The sequence below is a fragment of the Suricata suricatta genome, chromosome 1 (genome assembly GCF_006229205.1).
Source record: "Suricata suricatta isolate VVHF042 chromosome 1, meerkat_22Aug2017_6uvM2_HiC, whole genome shotgun sequence".
Lineage (NCBI taxonomy): Eukaryota > Metazoa > Chordata > Mammalia > Carnivora > Herpestidae > Suricata > Suricata suricatta.
The window spans coordinates 161037371-161059482 of record NC_043700.1 but is presented as its reverse complement, the minus strand read 5'-3'; the positions used below and the strand labels follow the sequence as shown (position 1 = coordinate 161059482).

At 40.5% G+C, this 22112-nt stretch overlaps 1 protein-coding gene across 8 annotated transcripts in view; it reads left to right on the top strand.

Annotated features, from left to right (window-relative positions):
• LIMCH1 (LIM and calponin homology domains 1) overlaps positions 1-22112 on the top strand; it is a 322655-nt gene that overhangs the window by 108712 nt on the left and 191831 nt on the right. For all 8 annotated transcript variants that reach the window (XM_029946571.1, XM_029946550.1, XM_029946564.1 and 5 more), the window contains exon 2: positions 15213-15283. In XM_029946571.1, coding sequence (XP_029802431.1) covers positions 15213-15283 — 71 coding nt within the window. The remainder of the gene's footprint in view (positions 1-15212; positions 15284-22112) is intronic.

The window sequence follows — 22112 nt, the reverse complement described above, 5'->3', positions numbered from 1 at the left end:
TGGCAGCTGCGTCCTCAATCTGGGGCCGCCATTACACTGACGTGTCATGAGGCCTCATGATGATCGGCATTTCAGTGGGCTGGCACTACCACCCGCTGTCTTCATCACAAATCAGCCAAAAGAACAGATTTCCTGCCATAATACATTATTTGTAAGTTTAAAGAACCAAAGGAAGATAGACAAGGAAATATTTTGTTGTAGAAATGCCCCATGGTCTTAAATGAGGCATCTGGTCTTCCTTCCTTCTTGTCCCCTCCATTCCCCATTAATGGATATTTATTTTTCATTCCATAGGGAGTCAAGCTGTATATAGGTTTATTTAAATTTGGATTCTTTGGATATTTGTGATGACTCTTTGCATACAGAGATAGAAATCCAGTGACATCACAAGTTGTTATTTTTTTATTCCCATGGCAGTGAGTGAATTGATAGTAAGTGCACAGCCATTTTTAATTTTTCTGGATTTGGCGCCTTATTTGTTATGCCATAGTTTAAGGAAAAGAAGGTGGCACAGACAGTGGGAAGTCAAATCTTTATTTACAACTCAACTGATAATAAGGGAAAATCACAGGGATACAGATGTAGTTAGGAAGCATAGATAGCATGCTGTGTAGGAACATGGGTCAGGAGCCAGACCGCCCAGTTTAGAGTCTGGACTCCGCCACCTAGAGCCATATCAAATTGGACAAATTACTTACTGGTCTGCACTTCAGTTTCTTCACCTGGATAACAAGAATAATAATAGTACTCATGTCTGATAGCCCCTGGAGCAATTTAATATAAACTGAGGGGTAGAATGTATGAGCTTGGGTCCAGACAGTGGCTTTGTGTGTATTAGGAAAACCTGGCTTTTCCTTCAGAAGAGTGGATGTGGTTTGATAAAGAGAGTCCAGGCTGGTTCTCGGCCTCAACGTGTCTCCTCAGCTGGGCATCCTTGTCCAGGGCACAACCTGTGTAACCAGCCATGGCAGCTTGACCACACACTGGGAGCTGAGGAGTAATGAGTGAGTTATGGTTCAGGAAAAGATGCTGTTAAACTTCAAGGTGAGAGGCTAGGCTGGAAGAGGGTTCAGAAAGCCTGTAGATTTGTGCAGGGCTGTCGTAGACTTAGAAAAGTGAAGTGATTTGCTAAAAGCTCTTGGTTATTGGCGAAACTGTGACTAGAAGCCAGTCGTCTTGGTTTCGGACCTCCTACCAGTGTTGAGTGGGTGTCTCTGGACAACAGTGTGAGTCGAACAGAAGCACCCTTGATAGAAGATGGGGGTGAGGGGCACTGTGGCCATTCCCAACACCCAGTGCCTGCCTGGAGCCATTCACGTGGCACACTCACAGAAGATGATATATCTTTTATTTTCCAAGGGTAAACAGTGCAGTGTCTCCTTTGACTGATATCCAAATATGTGCTTTAAAATATACTATGCAGGGGGCATGTGTAGGCCCCAGCCACCATTTTAATAGTGGACTGGAGGAATAGTATTACATGGAAGCGTGCTTCATTTGAGTGAAAAACTTTTGCAGAGTGGTATTTTCCCATTCCAAAATTCTCTGAGTAAAACCAAATGGAAAATGACTTGAGCTACTAAACAGAGAAAGAAGAAATGAGGTTGAATCATGATGGCGGTTGGCCTATGTAGTCCCTTTTAAAATCTTTTAAACTGTACGGGCGCCTAGGTGGCTCAGCCAGTTAAGTGTCTGACTGACTATCCATTTCAGCTCAGGTCATGATCTCATGGTTTTTGTGAGTTTGGGCCCCGCTTTGGGCTCTCTGCTGACGGTGCAGAGCCTGCTTGGGATTCTCTCTCTCCCTGTCTCTCTCTCTGCCTCTGCCCGCTCACAGTCTCTGTCTCTTTCAAAATAAGTAAATAAATAAATTAATTAATTAAATTAAACTATTTTAAATTGTAAAATATAACATGATTATGAAAAACCCCATGAAACAAACACAGAGCTCAGTTAATTACTGAAGGTGAACAGTCTTGGAATCACTGTGTCAAGAAGTAGATGCAAATCAAGGAGTAGAATTCTGTCACCTTGGAAGTCCACCCTGGGCTCTCACCCAGCGAGATGGCTCTTGACATTTTATATTGGTCACTTCCTTGCTTCCCTTCATGGTTGTATTGGCCAGGCCATACAAAGTTTTCAAAGGACAGGCTGTTTAGAATGTGATCATCCTATGCGTATAATGAGCATTTCATCATTTTGGAAAGTATAGTTAACATACAATGATATCTTAGTTTCAAGGGTACAACCTATTGATTGGACATTTCTATACATTACTCACAATTAGCATGTTCATCATGAGTGTGGTTACCATCTGTCACCATACAGCATTATCACAGTGTTATTGATTCTATTTCTTATGCCGTGCTTTTCACCTCCGTGACTTATTTATTTTATAACTAGAAGTTTGTATCTCTTAATCTCCTTTATTTATTTCACCCATCTCCACTACTCTGCTTTCCACTGGTGACCATCAGTTTGTTCTCAGTATTTAAGAGTCTGGGTTTTTATTTTCTGTTTGTTCGTGATTCTTTTTTTTTTTTTCACATGTAAGTGAAATCATATGGTATTTGTCTTTCTCTGTCTGACTCTTTCATTTGCATAATGCCCTCTAGGTCCATCCATGTTGTTGCAAATGACAAAATTTCATTCTTTTTCACCACGTTTTATTTTCACTTAGTAATCTAATAACTTGTTTGGGTGAATTCTAGTAGTTTTCTAACTTGACTTAGATGCCTTTTTAAATGCCAAGTACTGGTGAAGTACATCAGTTTTGTGGTTACTTGGGATTCTTAGCTGAAAAGTATTCATGTGTTAGAATATCACATGGTGAAATCAATCAGTTCTCCACACAGCTCTACAGCTGTCACAGGACTGTGTGTACTTGGCAGAGCCTCTGGTTCTGGTTCTTTTCCCCAAATCAGGAAGCCAAGGGGCTTGACCTCTCTTTCCTCCCATCCTCAGTGCTCACGTCATTGATTTGATGGCCGGCAAGTGCCATTTCTGTGTAGTGAGCCAGTGAGAGAGTGGGTTGAATATAAATGAAATGGCCAACAGTGAACTGGTAACTGTCATCAGTGAAGACAGAAGGGCAAGTGCTGCAGGAAAAGGAATGAATGAGGGAGCGAGTGAATGAATGAATGAGCGAAGGAAGCACTGGCCAGGTTGTTGAGCTGAGTATTCTGCGGGCACTGCTTAATGACTGAGTCCTGGCCCCAGACAACATTTTATTATGAATAATTTGAAACATTTGAAAGAAAGAAAAATGAAGGAAGGAAGGGAGGGAGGGAGGAAGGAAGGGGGAAGATAGATTAGCTCAAAGAAACCCATATAACTCTGTCTAGTTTCAATGATTGCACACATATTCTGTATTACTACTTTGTTTTATGTTTTATTTATTATTGAGAGAGAGAGAAACAGACATTAGTGGGGTAGGGTCAGAGAGAGAGAGGGAGACACAGAATCTGAAGCAGATTCCAGGCTCTGAGTGGTCAGCACAGAGCCTGATGCAGGGCTCGAACCGACGATCCGTGAGATTGTAACCTGAGCCAGAGTTGGCCACTGAACCGACTGAGCCACCCAGGTGCCCCTTTGTATTACTTCTTATACACACATACACACATACTTTCACATGTACCCCAAGTATTTTTTTCAACCACTTCAAAATAAATTGCAGGTATCAAAACTCTTTCCCTCTAAATACTTTAGTGTGCATCTCCAAAATGTAATAACATTCTCCTCCATAATGAGCAGGCTACTGTTAGTCTTAACAGAGTGAAGTAATGCCCTAGTATTATCAAATCACCAGTATGTATTCAGATTTCCCTGGTTGTGCCCAAAATGTCTTCTATAAAGTTTCTTTTATAGGTCTAACAGGAGAGACCTGGCAGGGGACCGTGGGGAGAGGAAGGGGGAAAGAGAGTGGGGGAGAGTGAGGGACACAGATCAAGGGAGACTACTGAATACTGAAAACGAACCATGGACTGAAGGGGGAGGGGGAGGGAAGGAGGGGGTGATGGTCATGGTGGGGGGCACTTGTGGGGAAAAGCACTGGGTGTTATATGGAAACCAATTTGACAATAAACTATTATAAAAAATTTAAAAAATAAAATGAAAAAATATATAAAGTTTCTTTTAAACTAGGATTTGCTTTGGGGTGCCTGGGTGGCTCAGTCAGTTGGGTGTCCAGCTTTGGCTCAGGTCATGATCTCGCCATCTGTATGTTTGAGCCCTGTGTCTGTTTTGGATTCTGTGACTCCCTTTCTCTCTTTCTGCCCCTTCCCTGCTCATGCTCTGTCTGTTTGTCTGTCTCTCTCTCAAAAATGAAAGAACATTAAAAAAAACTCATAAAACTAGGATTTCCATAAAGAGCAAATAATGTAATCAGTTGTCCTTTAAGTCTCTTATTTTATAATTGTAACCCTCCCCTTTACTTCATGACATTGACTTTTTGAAGGTCAATTTTTTAATAAAATGTATGTTCTGGATTTGCACAATTATTTTCTCATGGTCTCGTTTAACCCGAGCAGCGTGTATAGGAGGTTAGTGCACTGATGTCCCCAGATCCCCGGCACCTATAAACCCGGATCCATCTAACGATGGCATCCCTCAGCTATACTCACTTTCTCCCAAGTACTTTTTCTGAACAAAAATTGCAACCACTTGATTTAGACACTTAAACTGTGGATTTTTTCCCCTCCTTAGATATAAAGCTTGGGGAAAAAAGTCATAGAGCTTCCAACCGGCATTAACTATCCCACTAGATGGTTTCCACTTAGGATTTGTAACCTCTAACAACCTCGTAAAACAGGCTCCTGCACCTGTCTTCTCAAGACGAGAGCAGGCTCTGAGAAATGAAGCCATGTATCCAGCATCACGTAACTCCTAAGAGACCTGAAATTTGGACCCAGATTTGTCTAATTCAGAGGCTTTATACTTTACTGTGCTGAGGACTAGATGATGGGTACGTACACTGATTTGCCAAAATTAGCCGTGAACTGAAGTATTTATTTAAGGAACAAAACATGATACCCAGGTAAAAATAACACAGTGGCTGAGGCAGACCTCTCTTTGCTTCTTGAAATGGAGACAACACATGTAGCCCAGAAGCACTCCACAGGCCATTTTTGTTCTGGACTCTTCCTTTCCTTTGCTTTCAGATCAGTCGCTAACACTTCGCATTGTGTGAACGCTCACTCTCAGTCCTGTCTTCGTTTGCAGCTTCTGTTCTGTCGTTGTAAGACAAGAACGACTTGAGGATGTGCAAACACAGCTACTGCTAAACCCACTCACATGTTCCTGGACTGACCCATTTTCTGTGTCTAGAGCATGCCGTGGCTAGATCAGATGATTTAATGCTGCCAGGGTGCTGTTGAGCATTGCCTGTATTCTTAATTAGAGGGTTTTTTTTTCTTTAGCGGAGTCTGTCAATCTGTGGCTATAAACAGCGCCTTCTGGTTTTCTGATGACATGATGAAAATATAAATGGATTCTGCAGATTGCATTTTATTATCCTCAGTATTAAGCACTCAGATCTAGTGCTGGAGAGGATCATGGTCTGATAATGTTGATTAAATAATCTCAGGCCTGGACTTCTGTGCTGTTTCTTTGCCAACTCAAACTGAATAGATAGAAGAAGCTATTGTCATTAAAGGGAATGCAAGCAGTGTAAGTGCCATCGAAGGGCCTTCAGTAGGCAGTGTGGTGGGGCCATGAGACCCTGGCCTGGGGGAAGGAGGGCCTGGTTCTAGTCTCATCCTTGCTGGTAGCTAGCTGTATGATCTTGAGCAAGTCACTTAATTTGCAGGATATCACTTTTCTCATGTGTAAAACGAAGGGGTTGTGCATGTGACTTGGACTTATCCTGGTCTGACGAGAAGGGACACAGGATGGATGTATAGAAAGATTCCTGGGTGCTGCATGGGAGGGGCTGGCAGAGGGGCCACAGTGGGAGCAGAGAGGCCACAGCAGTAGCTGCTGTGTTGTCTTGAGGAGACGCACTCTGGTGGTGTAGAGACAGAGGGGAAGGAGCAGGCATAAAGTGCATTTGGAAGGAGAGACATTGTCCTTCTTGATGGTTTGAATATATCCCTGTGTTCTTAAGGATGAGAGATGGTGGTGCCTTCCCCTGATATGGAAAAGGCCAGAAGTTGAACAGGTTGGATCAGGGGATACATGTCAAAAATTTTCTTTTGATTGTGTTCATTATGTACCCAAGTGGAGATGTCAAGTAAGAAATTGGATGTTTGATTTTGACTTCAAGGGAGAAGGGTCAGTACAACCTATGAAAGTGTGTGAGTTAGGATATGCAAGAGATTTAAAGGCGGGATAAACTCATAGCAATTTGTGAGTTATTGCGTGTGACATATTTAAAGGCACGGGACTACCCAGGGAAGGGGAGTGTGTGGCTAGAGAGAAAGAGAGAGAAATGCAGAGTGAAGAAAGGAGAAAAAGAACACATTGTACAGGTAGGGAATGAATGTATGTAAGGCAACAGTGAAGGGCTTTTACTGAATGAGGAAGAAAGAAAAGGAGGATGTCCAGTTGCAGGGAAGCCTAGAAGATGCAAGTGATCGAAACAGGGGAGAGTGGTTGACTGCCATGGTGCTGCGGCCTTGATGCACATCAGCTGAGCAAATGTCTCAGCAGATTAGACAGGACGGTGATACTAGAATTTAAGAGGGGAACCGGTAAAGCATGGCCTCATTTAAGATTAGAGAAGAAAGACCTGTAAAGAGTTTTGAAGAAAGAGAAATCAATAATGATACCTAATTCTAGTATTGTTGCCAATACTAACAATGAGATTTACTGAACTCTTGCTGTGGGTCAGGTATTATGGAAAGGGTTGACATACACTAATTCATTTACTCTTCCTGCAAACCTTTGGAGTCAGTACAAGTATCATTTTGTAAGTAGGGGAACTGAGCATTGCTAGAAGTTCATTAATCTACTCATGGTTTAGCTTGTGCATGTGGAGCTCAGGATCAGACTCATGAGTCTCAACCCAACCCTCAGAGAATTTTCAGTGACTTAAAAGTGGACCCTTGAAGGTGCCTGAGCTACGATGATAAGGGCAATGGGTCCTGGATCCTCATGCAAGGAGTTTGGACTGGGAAAGGAAGGAGAAAAACAGGATAGTTGGTGGGGCTAGATTGAATTAGTGTTCTTCAGACAAGAGGGAACTCATGCCAACAGCGGGGAGGTAAAGAACGCTGTGGTCCAAGGGGTAAGGTAAGCACCTGGGGATGGGAAGGGACGGCATTGAGAGTCTTGATAGAGGAAAGAGAAGGTATATTTCTTCCTTTTAAGGAAAGGATGAAAAGGTAGGTGTAGGTACTTTATATAAAGAGATGTGGGGGCGGGGCTGGAGGCACTGGTCCTAAAGAAGGTCTGGCCAGATGGTTTCCATCACACTGTGATTCCAAAAGTGAAGTCATTCTATATCAAAAGGGGCTGGTAGAGTCTTCAAGGAAGCAATTGAGAGCAACAAGCAAAATGTCATTTTGGGACTGTCTCTATGGGAATGGAGAATTAGTGGAAAATGGGGAGAATGATTGCCAAAGAACTGCTTCCTTGCCTCATCTTCTGGGGTATCTATTTTGTTTCAGGAGCAAGTACAACCCATAGGTCCAACACATAGATCCTTTACTGTCTGGGCCATTCTCACTCTGGCACCACATGTCCTACCACCCTGTCCCTCCCCACCCACGTCCCTTCTGTGATCAGCCCTTAGGACTTCTCCTCTTTGCTCAAAGAAACCCACCCTGGTCTTTGTGTCTGCCTGGAGTGCCCCACTTCATCTTTGTACTTTGGGGAATCCGTCTTATCCTTCAGGACCAACTCAAATGTCAGCTCCTCAGAGGTTTTCTTTGACTGTCTTAGGCAGAGACAGTTCGTTCCTTTGCTCAGATACTGCATAGAATTGTCCTTAGGAACACGAACCCTGTAGTCACTACTTGGGTTCAATCCCAGCTCTACTATTTAGTAGCTTTGTGTCCTTAAACAAGTTACTTAACCTCTCTTTGTCTAGGTTTCCTTTACTTTATTTTTTTAAATTTTTATTAAAATTTTTTTTTTACATTTATTTATTTTTGAGAGAGACACAGAGTATGAGTGGAGGACAGTCAGAGAGACAGGGAGACACAGAATCAGAAGCAGGCTTCAGGCTCTGAGCTGTCAGCAGAAAACTGACACGGGGCTCGAACCCAGGAACTGTGAGATCATTACCTGGGCTGCAGCCAGCCACTTAACTGACTGAGCCACCCAGGCACCCCTAAGTTTCCTTGATTTTAAAATGGAAATAATAGTCCTAGGATCCAACTCACTGGGTTGTGATGAGGATTAAATAAAATAATATTTGGCAAGCATTTAGAACAGAGAGGGCATACGATGTGGTAGTTAGTATTTGAATGTGAATTGTTATCCTTCAACTATTCCTTCAGCTGTGCAATTTGTGTTAATTGCTTCCTCCTGCTCTTGCAGATCTGTGTCCATATTTCTCTTGCAATACCTACTGTACTGTTTGATCTTTCCCCTTGGATTATGGACTCTTACTGGGTAGGGATCAGGTCTTGTTATTATGGCTTCACACACACACCTATTACATTGCCTGGCATGAGATAGGTATTCAGGAGATGCTTGGTTGGTTGGCTGCTAATTCTGGTTCGGAGGAATATGACTTATGATTGTTTATGAAGAATTCTTATAGAAACTTAATTTGATTTTTCTAGCAACCTCACAAAGGAGACAGAAATAGCAGCGGGTTTATTTCTTAGTAAATATGAAAAATAAGAGCAATTCTGTGCTGTTTTACTTTATAATTTAGGTGTGAAAATATGCAGAAATGTTCTCCTAATTAAATAAGTCAAGTACAATCAGAAGAGAAGGGAACATAAGCCACACATAATCTTCTTCAGAGAATTTTAAAGAGGTATTATTTTTCATTTACTGCTGATAGTAGGAAATCACTACCTTCTGGAAGCATACCTCTTTTTTTTTAATTTCAACAAATATTTTGTGAGTACTTACTGTAAGCCAAGTACTTTTCTAGGCACAGAATATACAAAAGTGAAGAGAACAAATAAAATTTCCCACTCTCACCCGACTGGATGTAGTTGGACAATAAACAAAATAATATAATATGAAATGTACCGGTTTTTGTACAATTTACAGAAAATGTCCATGTTTTTCAAAAGTTAAGTCAAACTTATAAAATTTTGTATTTTCTTCTATTGCCTGAATCCAGGGACCATTATTTTGTCAGCCAATAGAATCTTCTCTTAAGATCGTTATAATAGGGTTTCCAACATTTATTTAAAATTCCCTTCATTGGGGCACCTAGGTGGCTCAGTTGGTTGAGCATCAGACTTCGGCTCAGGTCATGATCTCATGGTAGGTGAGTTCAAGCCCCACCTTGGGCTCACTGCTCTCAGTGCAGAGCCCACTTTGGATCTCTCCCCTGTCTCTCCGCCTCTCCCCTGCTCATGCTCTTTCTCAAAAATAAATAAAAATCATTAAAGAAAATTAAAATCCTCTTCAGACCCACAGTTTATTAGTGGACTTCAGTTTACCTACCAGATTGCTTTTTAAAAAAACACTGAAGATTACGAAAACATTTCTGAAATGCAGTTTGCATAAATCATAATGATCAGGCTGAAAGATTGATTCTTGGCAACCTTTGACTATTCATGGCAATTAATAACAGTGGTAACAAAGTAGTTATCAAAGTGTAGCATTTTGATATATAATGTGTTATATTATAAACACATCATAAAAATATTACCATAAAGTTCTGTGGTTTTTTATTAGACTGTTATTTTTGAGTCCTCCATATTTCAGTTATTTGATTGGTTTAGAGCAGTACCATTGACATGAACAGACTGAGAAACATAATTAGATCAATGAGAGGGAAATCAAGTACAGATGAGCTTACTTAATAATTACGTGCATAAAATAGTGTGATGACACATTGTGATGTCCTCTTGCTTCTGCCTTTGGTTTAATTGCTGAGGTAGATGAAAGTACTTCTTTTCCTTTAAAACAATCAATGTTCTGGTAAGTTATCCGTTCACTGAGTACTTTAATCTGACACTTAGTACATGTCCCTCCTTTGCTGTAAATAGCAAATCTTTTGGTTAGTAATGAAAGTGAATTCACCCTGGACCATAAAGCAGGAAAGAAATCTGTGATTGGGCTTTCCTGAAAGACACACACAACATAGATGCTGAAACTCCACCGTAAGTATTTCTGAGGATCTCTTTGAGTGGGGAGATGTTCACTGTGGCCACCCTTGAAATCATGGTGGTTTCCAGTGGCTTGGTCCATGTGCTCCTATTAGTTTTTTTGTTGCTTGCTTGCTTTTCTGGTGAATACCTTTAGGGTGCTGAAGGAAGTTTGGCTTTTATTAGGAGTACGATGGGAGGTGTTGAGGGGTCTTAGTGGAGTAGTGCTATGATCTAACTTTATGGGATTACCTTGGCTGCTCTATTGAGAATAGAAGGAAGGGAGGCAAGGAGAGAAGCAGTGAGGCCAGTTAAGGGACTTCTCCAGGTATAAGATGATGGTGGCTTGGAGCAGGTGGTAGAGTGGAAGCAGTGAGAAGTGGTTGTATTCGTGCTAAGTTTTGAAGGGAAAATCAACAGAATTTGTTGGTGGGTGTGATTGGTATGAAAGATGGAGGTCAAGCATGGCTAAGCTAACCAACTGCAAGGGTGAAGCTGCAAGTCCCAGGTCCCCATTTCAGGTTTTCTTTAAGAACTCTATGAGATCTTCCAATCCTGCTCTGTGTCCTTGGAAAGTCATAAGGACCTCATGACTTGGCCAGCACCTTGTCTGAGAGGTTACTGAGAGTCCTTAGTCAGTTGAAATGAAGGTGGGAAGGTTAGTGAAGAGTTTGGGTGGTTACTCTTTACTTACCTTGCTCATGAACTATTGGTAATGGTGGCTGATTCTTGGCAGCCATATTGTTTTTTATAGCAATGGCTTATGCTGTCATGAAGGGAACAGATATTAGCAGTCTTTAGAGTTGAAATAAATGTGTGTCATTGTAAACACATGATAAAGATGTTGCTGAAAGGGGTTGTTGAGACAGTTCATCCAAAATCCTGATTCCAGTTGAAGGTCCTCCATTTTTTATTCTGAACTGTTGGCTTACTTTTGTATACTAGTTGAGGGCTTTGTAAATTTTACTTTCCATATGAATCACAGGGGGATCTTTTTTGGATGCTTGTTCTGATTAAGTAGGACCTATAGGGATGGGAGGACTGATGGTTTGTATTTCTAATGTTAATTCCAGGTAAAGATGCTGCTGCTGCTAGTCTGAGGACCTAACTCTACAGTGACATGGTGCTTGTTGAATTTCTGGGGTCTATTCCCTTGATGACCCTCCCAACAAAGATCTAGACACCTCTATACTAAATAACTTGGGCTTGGAAGAAAGGGAGGCATTAAGATCAGTGGAGAGCCTTGAGAAAGTTATACTGGGACCTATGGACACAAGAACAGGGAAGGAAGCAAAAGAACAAGGCAGAAATGATCACCTTCCTCCATATGCATTGTGTTTGTTCCCACCTCCAGAATTGGCAGTCTAGGAAACTGAATTTAATCAGACTATACCTTGGAGGATGTGGATTAGCAGGCTGATTTGGGACTGTTAAATATCTACTTGCAATGTTTCATTGACTACATGTCATATATAATATAATTTTAAATAGCTCCTGGGCATTTTAGGTGGTCCATGGACCACCAATATTTTCTTATAATCTTACTGTCCTGTTACCTTCTATTTATGGTATGAGTTTAGATATCTAAACTCTCCTCTGCAGTCTGTGAGCCTTCTGCACACAGTGACCATGTCTCATTTGTGTTTCTATCTCTAGGCCCTGCCCATCATCATGGCTCAATAAATGGAAAGGGGCCTGGGTTATCTTGGCCAGAGATTCTGTAATAGATGTAGGCAAATTCTCTTGGGTTTCATTGTTAGTTAGCACAATGAAATTTGTGCTAGAACATAATAATTTTAACAAAAATGTAAAGACCTGGGGAAAAATGTTTTCAAAATCTTCCAATGACTTCTCAGTGAATAGAGGTCAATTTTATAGATAATATTAGCGGTGCTAAGAGAATATAAATGAGAACTAATAGATTCAGGAAGAAAATGCTAAAATATTTAAAGTCTGTGTTTAAAATCTTAGCTTTGTAAAGGACATCTTTCCCAATTTATTTTAGGAGAAAAGTTGGATATTTGCAAACTGTAAATACAAACTACTTTTTATCCATTTTCTCACCATCCCTTAAATAAGAATGAGAAGTTATTAACAAAGGACTTCCTTCCTTCCCGACTTCCTTCCTTCCTTCCTTCCTCTTTCCTTCAGGCATACATTTTATTGGCTTGTGATTTGCCTTTTTAGTGGGATTGGAAATGAGGATGCTTCATAATACAATGTGAACTCTGGTTTACAAGGAAGAGTTGGGATCACTTAGTTTCCTTGGACTACTCTTTAAAAAACAAACAAGAGGGGCACCCGGGTAGCTCAATCAGTAAAGTGTCCAACTTCAGTTCAGGTCATGATCTGCAGTTTGTGGATTCGAGCCCCATGTTGGGCTCTGTACTGTCAGCTTGGAGCCTGGAACTGGCTTCGGATTCTGTTCTCCCTCTCTCTCTGCCCCTTCCCTGCTTGCGCTCTGTTTCTGTCTCTCTCAAAAATAAATAAACATTAAAAAAATTAAAAACAAACAATCTAGTTTCGCTTTCTGATGATTAGTAATGTGTATTAGTTGTACAAAGTTTTAGGAAAATAGGGAAAATTTAAAGAAGAAAATAAAAATTACACCTGCTTTCCACCATGAAGAAGTAACATGTTGGTATATTCTCTCTCTCTCTCTCTCTCTCTCTCTCTCTCTCTCTCTCTCTGTGTGTGTGAGTGTGTGTGTGTGTGTGTGTGTGTGTGTGTGTGTGTCTGTATGTTTTGTAATAATATTCCCATCTGGTTTTGGAATCAGGGTAATGCTGGCCTCATAGAATGAATTGGGAAGTATGCTTTCCTCATCAGTTGTTTGGAATAGTTTGTATAGAATTGCATTATTTTTTGTTTGTTTATTTGTTGTAATTTACCAGGTAAACCTTCTGAGCCTGACATTTTCTTTTGGGAGAGTTACCTGTTTCTTTGTGGAATAAACCTGATTGTTTATGTCAAGAAATTTCTCTAGTTCATCTAAGTTGGTAAATATACTAGCATAAGTTTATTTATAATATTCCCTGTTACTCTTTTAATTTCTGTAAGATCTATAATGATGTAGTCTGTGTCATTCCTGATGTTGGTAATTTGTGTCCTTCTTTTTTTGCCTAAAAACCAAAGGTTGTCAATTTATCAACCTGGCTAAAAGTTTCTCAGTTTTATTGGTCTCAAGTAAATAACTTTTCATTTCATTGATTTTTTTTCTCTATTGCTTTTGAGTTTGCTATTTGATTGATTTCAGCTGATATGGTTTTTCTTTTCTTTCTACCTAATTTGAGCTTAATTTGCTTAAGGTAGGAGCAAAATTTATTGATTTGAGATTTTTTTTCTAATATTGGTGTTTAGTGTTATACATTTCCCCAAAATACTGCTTTGGTGTCTTTGTCATATTCTTTCACTACAAAATATATTCTAATTTCTTTTTATTTCTTCTTTGATTAATGGCTTGTTTAACTTTGTGTTACTTAGTTTAAAATTATTTGGGGATTTTTTCCCCAGAGATATTTCTGTTGCCAATTACAAATTTAATTCCACTGTGGTCAGATGACATGCTTTCTTAAGAACTGAATTCTTTTAAGTTTGTGGAGACTTGTTTACAAATCCAGAAATGGGTCTATCTCAGTACATGTTCACTGTGAACCCTGCTATTGTAGGGTGAAGTATTGTTAAAATGTTAATTAAGTCAATTTGGTTGACAGTGTTGTTCAAGTCTTCTATATCCTTATTGATGTTTTGTCTGCTTATTCTATCAGTTATGGAAGAGAGAGAATATATTTCTGGCTCTAGTTGTGAATTTGTCTGTTTCTCCTCACAGACTTGTTTTGGCTTATGTATTTTGAAATTTTTATTAAATGTAAAAACGTTTAGGATTTTTATGTCTTCCTGATGAGCTAAACCCTTTGTTATTATGAAATGACTTTCGCTGTTCTTGGTATTATTATTTGTTCTAAAAATTTCTTTGATATTAATATATAGCTTTTTTAAATTAGCATTAGCCTATTACTATCTTTTTCTATTCTATTTTTAATCTACTTGTGTCTTTATCTTTAAAGTGCATTTCTCCTAGGTACCATATAGTTTGGTTTTGCTTTATTCCCCCAATATGACAATCTTTGTCTTTTAATTGGGGATATTTCAGCCATTTATATTTAATAGACTTATTGATATGGTTAGGTTTAAGTTTACAGTATTGTTATTTACTTTTTATTCCATACATTCTGTAGTCTCTTCCCCCCCCCCTCCTTTTTTTGGTCTTTTTTGTTAAGGATATTTTTTATGATTCCATTCTGTTTCCTTTCTAAGCTTAACTATAACTTTTTATTTCACTGTTTTAAAGGTTGCTTTAGGGTTTTTAGTATGCATATTTACCTGGCATACTCTAGATACTCAATATTTACTTGGTGAATGAAAATGAATGCCCTACATGGCTGCTGAGAGCAGAGGCATCAAGAATGGCCACCAGTCTTGTGTTGTTAGTCACTCCTTTCCAACTTTTATTTTTCTCTTTCATACCAAGTTAGTATGGATATTGGCTTTAGCATTCCTGTCTTGAGGTTTGTCTCTTGAGGACAGGTGTCTGTATCCTCTCCACCACTCTCCCCTTAATACTTTAACAAATAGATACTTTATCCTTAGGTGGTACTTTCTGCAGGCTTTTTGAAAGTGTGTGGATTGAGGCTGTGTGTAGCCTTATCATGGCCAAGTCCCAAAAGTAACACCCTTATCAGGAAGAACAGACAATTTAAGGAACTGGGTAGGAAAAAGCTTCAAAATAATGGTCTAAATTTAGGATTAGCTGATCTCAGCAAACTACACATGGGAAGGAAATTCAGATGTAACAGATTTTCTCCATTCTTGGAATGCCACCAGTTATTTCAAGGCTCTTAAATATTAAAAAAAAAATCATTGAACTTCCTGATTAAAAAAGAAAAACTTATGCTCTCTCCGTCTCTCTCTCTCTCTCTTTTTTGTTTCCAGCAAGTAACCGGCAGAAGTTTTGGTGATAAAGATTTTCGGACGGGGTTAGAAAATGGAATCCTTCTCTGCGAGTAAGTATAGCCCATTATTTAATTGCTTTTACTCAAAAAAAATCATCAATACTATTCAGTTCATTTGTAAAACTTCGTATTTTGTTTGTGTTTATTCATAGTTTGAATCTGAAATTTTAAAAAATTACTGGACTAGGCAGTAAACCTAGGTAGGTGAGGGAGTTTAATGTACAGAAGGGAGGAAGTGATGGGGACTGTCGCATTTCTAATTAGATGAAGAATCTGGTGGCTGCTACTTAGCTCCAACCAACATTTTTAATGTAGGACTCTGGGCCTGGGTCATTGGAAGGATGTGGACCCATTTGTAGTAAAAGTAGCACTTTTCTCCCCTTGATCTCACAAACAAAGGCAGTTTGTGCCACGTGAAACAATGCATCTAATTACTTTCAACATCTTAAAACATGGCAGTTGATGTTCTTCACTGGGCTTGCTCCCCTGGCATAGTTTGAATGTACTTAATTTATGCTACTGCAAATTTCAAACGTGAACAATAACTGCAATGTCTAAGTTTTATGCTTTGAACCTGGGTTTTGTCATAAAGCGCAGCTGTGATGATGGTTTCAGGAGCTTTCTGTGAAGCGGTTCTAGAAAAATAAACTATAGCCTTAACACTTAGAGATGGATGAACATACGGTTTAAGGTCTCAAATTTTGTATTTCATAGATTCTATCATTTGGATACTGATTTTTGTTCCATTGAGGTGAAATATACACACAGGAAAAGCACAGCTCCTGATATACAACCTGAGGGACTTTGAGAACTGTGTCCATGTGTGTAGCCTATGCCCCAATCAGGATGTAGAGCAGCAAATTCTCTCTTGTCTCTTCCCCATTCATCTCCACCACCTCTAGAGAAACACCATTCTAATTTTATCACCAAAGCATGTATTTGCCTTATATCTTGAACTTTGTGGAAGTGAAATTACATAGAATGCACTCTTATTTTGGCGACTTCCAGAATATTGTTTGGGACCTACCAATGTAGTTGAAAGACTTCAGGTTTTGGAACCTGAAAACTAGAAATGCAAGTCTTACTATATCCCTTAAATCATTTAAACTCTTTGAGCCTCAATTTTTTCTCTCTAAAATGGTAGTAAAAAGTTACAGTTCTTGCCTACTTCATAAACTTTTTGTGACTTTCAATGAGATAATGTGGATGAGGTGCTTTGAAAAATTACACTTGCTATACAAATGTTGATTATTAGGCAGCACTTTCCAATGCAGCTCCTGCCAGCATTTTTTCCCCTGCTCCCCACTGTCCTTTTTTCCTCAAAGAGAAATTTGCTGTTTCCATGCATTCCTTCCTGTGGAGCCTTTCTCTCTTCTCATACTCTACTCCCCTCATTGCCTCTTTTCCCTTTATTAAATCTAAATCCGAGCTCATCTCTTACATAAAGCATACTCAGTTTAGCCTCTCACCAGAGACAAACCCAGGCAGGCTCCAAACACTTCCCTTGTGTTCTCACTCATGCTTCTCCAATGACGCTGGGCTTAGCCCTCTCCTGATGTTACAGACTAGCCACAATCTGATCTAATTTATGTGCATCATGCTCCCTTAACTCTGTTGAAGTGGGTCTTTGGTACCAATTTTTGTTTAGCTAACATTTGCTTTGAAGACTCTTGTAGGCGTCCATCTCTCCACTATATTCCCATGAATAAATTTGTCAAGGAATAGTATTGCTTTCCAGACTTTGGATTGAGAAGGCTCACCTGAAGCTGATGCTCTGGGTCTGGAGACATTTGCGTGCACAGAACTTGCTTCTTACCTGGATGAAGATGCTGAGTTAGAGGACGGATTCTGTCATGTGAACAGTGGCACTATCCATTGGCCTTTTACAAACACATTAATGAATGTTGGAGTTGTTTAGGAGTGGAGGGATGGGGCTTGGGTCTAGGCCATGGTTAGGAAATATTATGGTTAGCCAAGATAGAGGCCCAGATTATAGCCAGGGGCCTCTTTAAGTTATAAGGGTTTGGACTATCGACAGCCAAAAGTGAAGCTGAGTGAACTGGCCAGCATAGAGGCTTGGACAAGTGTTACTGAACGGCACGTAGGCCAAAACTCAAGATAAGTGAGTTATTGTCTAAGTCTTCTACCCACAGAAGATTAGAACCACCAGTGTATTTGGAGGAGTCTGAGGACCAGGGTCAAGTCTTGGCTTCCTCATGGGACTCCAGCCGGGAGCTGCAGCAGCGTTTGCTAAGGTGGAATGAACTGCATCAAAAGAGCCAGTAGCGTGAATCTCAGTGAGAGCCTTTGAGAAAAAGCTGGGTCAGCAGCTGGAGAAACCAGATACAAACAGATTTCTGAGTCCAGGAGCTACAGAGCAATGAGAAACAAAAGCATGGCCCAAGAGCTGAACGCACTGAAGGTTGGGAGCAACGGAGGAAGATTTTCCCCTCGTCTTTGGTCGGGACAGGGGCATGGCTAGGTTCTACCTGAGCTGAAGCATACTGGGCTCCTGTAGGCTAAGATCAGCAGGTTTGTTTTCTGGGACTTGTATCCAGAATCCCATCTCACAAGAAGGGAGGACTTGCACTGTGGGGCTGGTTGACAGCAAGGATGAAAAGGTAGGAAACTCAGTTTGGAGGGTCTCAGGAAAGTGTGGGTTCCTAGATAGTGGGTCCACACAGGTTTTAAACACCTGTGTTTGGAGAGTAGATGGGAATGTGTAAGGCTGTGCCACTTTCTGGAATCAGAGGAAGTTTTGTGGATCCTGGTTTAGAGTTCTAACTCAAAACCTCCACTCATGTAGCGACATTTCACAATAGAAGAACTCCCTATAATTTCAAATTTCGAAAACTAGCAATTCAGCTGTTCTGAGACTGAGACTTTCATAACATACAACCCTCTTTTTAAAAATTGTTGGGCTTTTCAACTTCGTATTATTCAAAATAGAAGCCCAGTTGGTGTCTTGTAATAGTGTAATGACCCAGTTGGAAAATACGTGAACGGCATCCATGAATGATTCCTTTTGTTCAACAAACTCATCTTTTTGTCTGAGTTAGATCAGCTCTAAGTGGTGGTTGCAACTGGAGAGACATGCTCTGTGTTCACTAAACATTTCCTGAGTTGTTTATAGGCGCCTGGGTGGCTCAGTTGGTTAAGTGTCCGACTTTAGCTCAGACACTTGATCTCACAGTCTGTGGGTTCGAGCCCCACGTCAGGCTCTGTGCTGACAGCTCAGAGCCTGGAGCCTGCTTCAGATTCTGTGTCTCCCTCTCTCTCTGCCCCTTCCCCACTTGCTCTCTGTCTCTCAAAATAAAATAATAAAGACATTTAAAAAAAGTCATAGTTCTCATTAAACAGAGAGCATCCTTCTGTGCCTGGGGTCTGATTTTCCTCTTTACCAAACTTCTATGTGGCCTGTAAGGATTGTACCCATTTTACAGAGGAATTAAGAGCGGCATGGAGGATTCAATAACTTGGTGAAAGTTATACGATTAGAAAACTTTACGTTCAGAAGTCTTTATGTTCAGAATGCAGCTTTTGCTCCTAACGACTGTCCTGTGTCTGCAGTTGGGATTCAGTGGGAGAGAAAAGCAAGAGATTTAGAGGTTAGGGAGGATGGCATGGAATTGGTGCCAGAAAACATTGAGCAAGCAGAGGAGGGCAGTACAGAGGGTAACCACTGGGTCTCAGCTGGATGGAGCATGAAGAGACTACATGCGGTTAGTGGTCTTGGGATGTAAGCATCAAGGGCCTGGTGGTTCTTAGGATAAGAAGGCGAGTCCCGTAAGAGTGGAAGCATGAGAGAGCTCAGAGGCTAAGGAGGCTGCAGTGTGCAGAGGATGTAGGGATTTCCGCTTTCTTAGGTAGAGCCATCAAACCACATGGAGACAAAGTTCGGGATGTGGATGTGGACTAAAGACGACAGAGACAAGAGAGAAAAGCCTGGCACTGGAAATGGAGTAGCATGAGAGTCACTGTGGGAGCTTTTTAGTTCACTTGTCAAGCGTGGCGCCCATGGCTTCGCATAGGCTGCCCCGTGTGCAGTAATCCTTCGGCAAAAACGTATAACTTACAGTAATAGCAAGTACAAACTAGACTCTGCACATGGCAAGTAGGATCCTAGTAGCTGTGTCTTTGCTGTAATCATTTCTCTCTTCCTCTATGGGTTTTGCACAAGTATGTGTACTCGATGTTTGGAGGTTAAACGATCAAATGATGTGAGTCCTTCTGTGGAGCAATCAATAAAATGTCTGGGGTCAAAGTGTGACCGGGTGGCAAATGTGTGACACATGTCATGCTGTTAGAAATGTTAACTGAATACTGCCTTATGTCCTTGAGGACTTCAGGGTTTAAAAGGAAGGCTGCAAATAACCATTCCCTAAGGAAGACCCTCCTGGAACAGAGTTGTTGATGACTGTCATCTCCTTCCCTGTACCCAGATCAGACTGTTGTGAAATAATTCCAGAAAGGAAAGTTTCTGACTTGTTTTCCTGACTATGACTTTATTATTTTACCACTCTGTGGAATTCTATCTATATCAGGGGTTGGCAAATTATGGCCCTTGGCCTGTTTCTGTACTGGCTTTCTCACGAAGAATGATTTTTGTATTTTATTTTATTTTATTTTATTTATTTTTAAAAATAGTTTATTGTCAAATTGGTTTCCATACAACACCCAGTGCTCTTCCCCACAAGTGCCCTCCTCCATCACCACCACCTCTTCCCCCCCCCCTCCCTCCCCCTTTGACCCTCGGTTCGTTTTCAGTATTCAGTAGCCTCGCAAGTTTTGCGTCCCTCTCTCTCCCCAACTCTCTTTCCCCCTTCCGCTCCCCCTGGTCCTCCATTAGGTTTCTCTTGTTCCCCTGTTAGACCTATGAGTGCAAACATATGGTATCTGTCCTTCTCTGCCTGACTTATCTCGCTTAGCATGACACCCTCGAGGTCCATCCACTTTGCTACATATGGCCATATTTCATTCTTTCTCATTGCCATTCCATTGTATATATATACCACATCTTCTTGATCCACTCATCAGGTGATGGACATTTAGGCTCTTTTCATGATTTGGCTATTGTTGACAGTGCTGCTGTGATTTTAAAAGTGTTGTAAATGAAGCAAGACAAGAGTTCATATATGGCTCATAGAGCCTAGAATGTTTACTATCTGGTCCTTTACAGAAAGTTTGGCAGCCCAAAAGGACTATGGGATAAATCTTGGATGTAATTGTTTACCCACATAAAGTTAAGTGAGTTTGGGCCATGCAAAAATGCTATTTAGGTAAATAAAATAACTTTTAGAAAAGATTTTCTCAGGACTTTTTTTTAAGTTTATTTTGAGAGAGACAGAGATAACATGAGTAGGGGAAGGGCAGAGAGAGAGGGGGGAGACAGCACAGAGCCTGACATGGGGCTCAAACCCACAAAACCATGAATTCTTTTTTTAATAGTTTTTTTTAATGCTTTTTATTTATTTTTGAGAGACAGAGAGAGACAGTATAAGCAGGGGAGGGTCAGAGAGAGAGGGAGACACAGAATCTGAAACAGGCTCCAGGCTCTGAGCTAGCCGTCAGCACAGAGCTCGATGTGGGGCTTGAAACCCTGTACCGTGAGATCATAACCTGAGCCAAAGCCAGAAGCCAGACGCTTAACTGGCTGAGCCACCCAGGCGCCCCCAAACCATGAATTCTTGACCTGAGCTGAAACCAAGAATCAGACGCTTAACAGACTGAGCTACCCAGGCACCCCTTTCAGGACTTTTTAGAAGTCTTTCCTCTACCCAACTTTTTATTTTGAAAAATTTCAAACTTAAAGAAAAGTTATAAGAATAATATAAGGATTATGCATATAGTTTGCAACTAGATGCAGATGGTTCAGGAAAAAAGAGGCGTATGCATAAAGAGATCAAGTAAGTATGGTAAAATGATAATATAGTTAGCCCTTGAACAACATAGTTTGAATTGTGTGGGTCCACTTACATTTTGACTTTTTTGATAAACACAGTACAGTATTATAAGTGTGTTTTCTTTTCCTTATGATTTTCTTAATAGCATTTCCTTTTCCCTAGCTTACTTTATTATAAGAATACAGTATATAAAACATATAACATACAAAATATATGTTCATTGACTATATTATCAGTAAGGCTTATGGGCAACAGCAGGAATAGTAGTTAAGTTTTGGACAAGTCAAAAGTTATACATTCATTTTCATCTGTGCAGGGGGTGGGCACCTGAGTCCCCGTGTTGTTCAGGGGAACTGAAGTAGCATCTAGTTACAGGGTGTTTGCTTTCCTATCTTCTTTGCTGCTTAATTTCTCACCCTCCCTCACCCCTTTTTCTTTCTTTTTTGTTACCATCCAATGATACACATTTAACAAAAGCCAGTTCCAATGCTTTTATGAGATGGTGTAGTGGAAAGCGAATGGATTGGGGAACACTTAGGTTGAATCCTAGGAAACTATTAATAGAGCGAAAACAGGAAATGTGGATTCATATGGTTCAACCTAGTTAATAGCTCACATCCTCGGATTGTCTCCTATTTTTCCTCAAGCAACTTACCTAACCTCTTAGAGCCTGTTTCCTTAGCTATAAAAATCAATATTATTGTACCTAGTTTATAGGGTTGTTCTGAGGATTACATGAATTGATGATATGGATAAACCTCTTTGTTTAGTGCTTGGAACACAGCAGACACTTAAATATTAACTTTTCTCCCTTCCTCTGTGGAATGGGGAAATCACTACCTCATAAGGTCCCTGAGAGATTCCAGGAAGAGAATACCGTAAAACACTCAGCAGTGTCTGGTGCTCGCTTGGCACTCAGGACCACTGGCTGTTCTCATTATTATTGTTGGAAATAGGCCCAAAGTCAATTATGAATA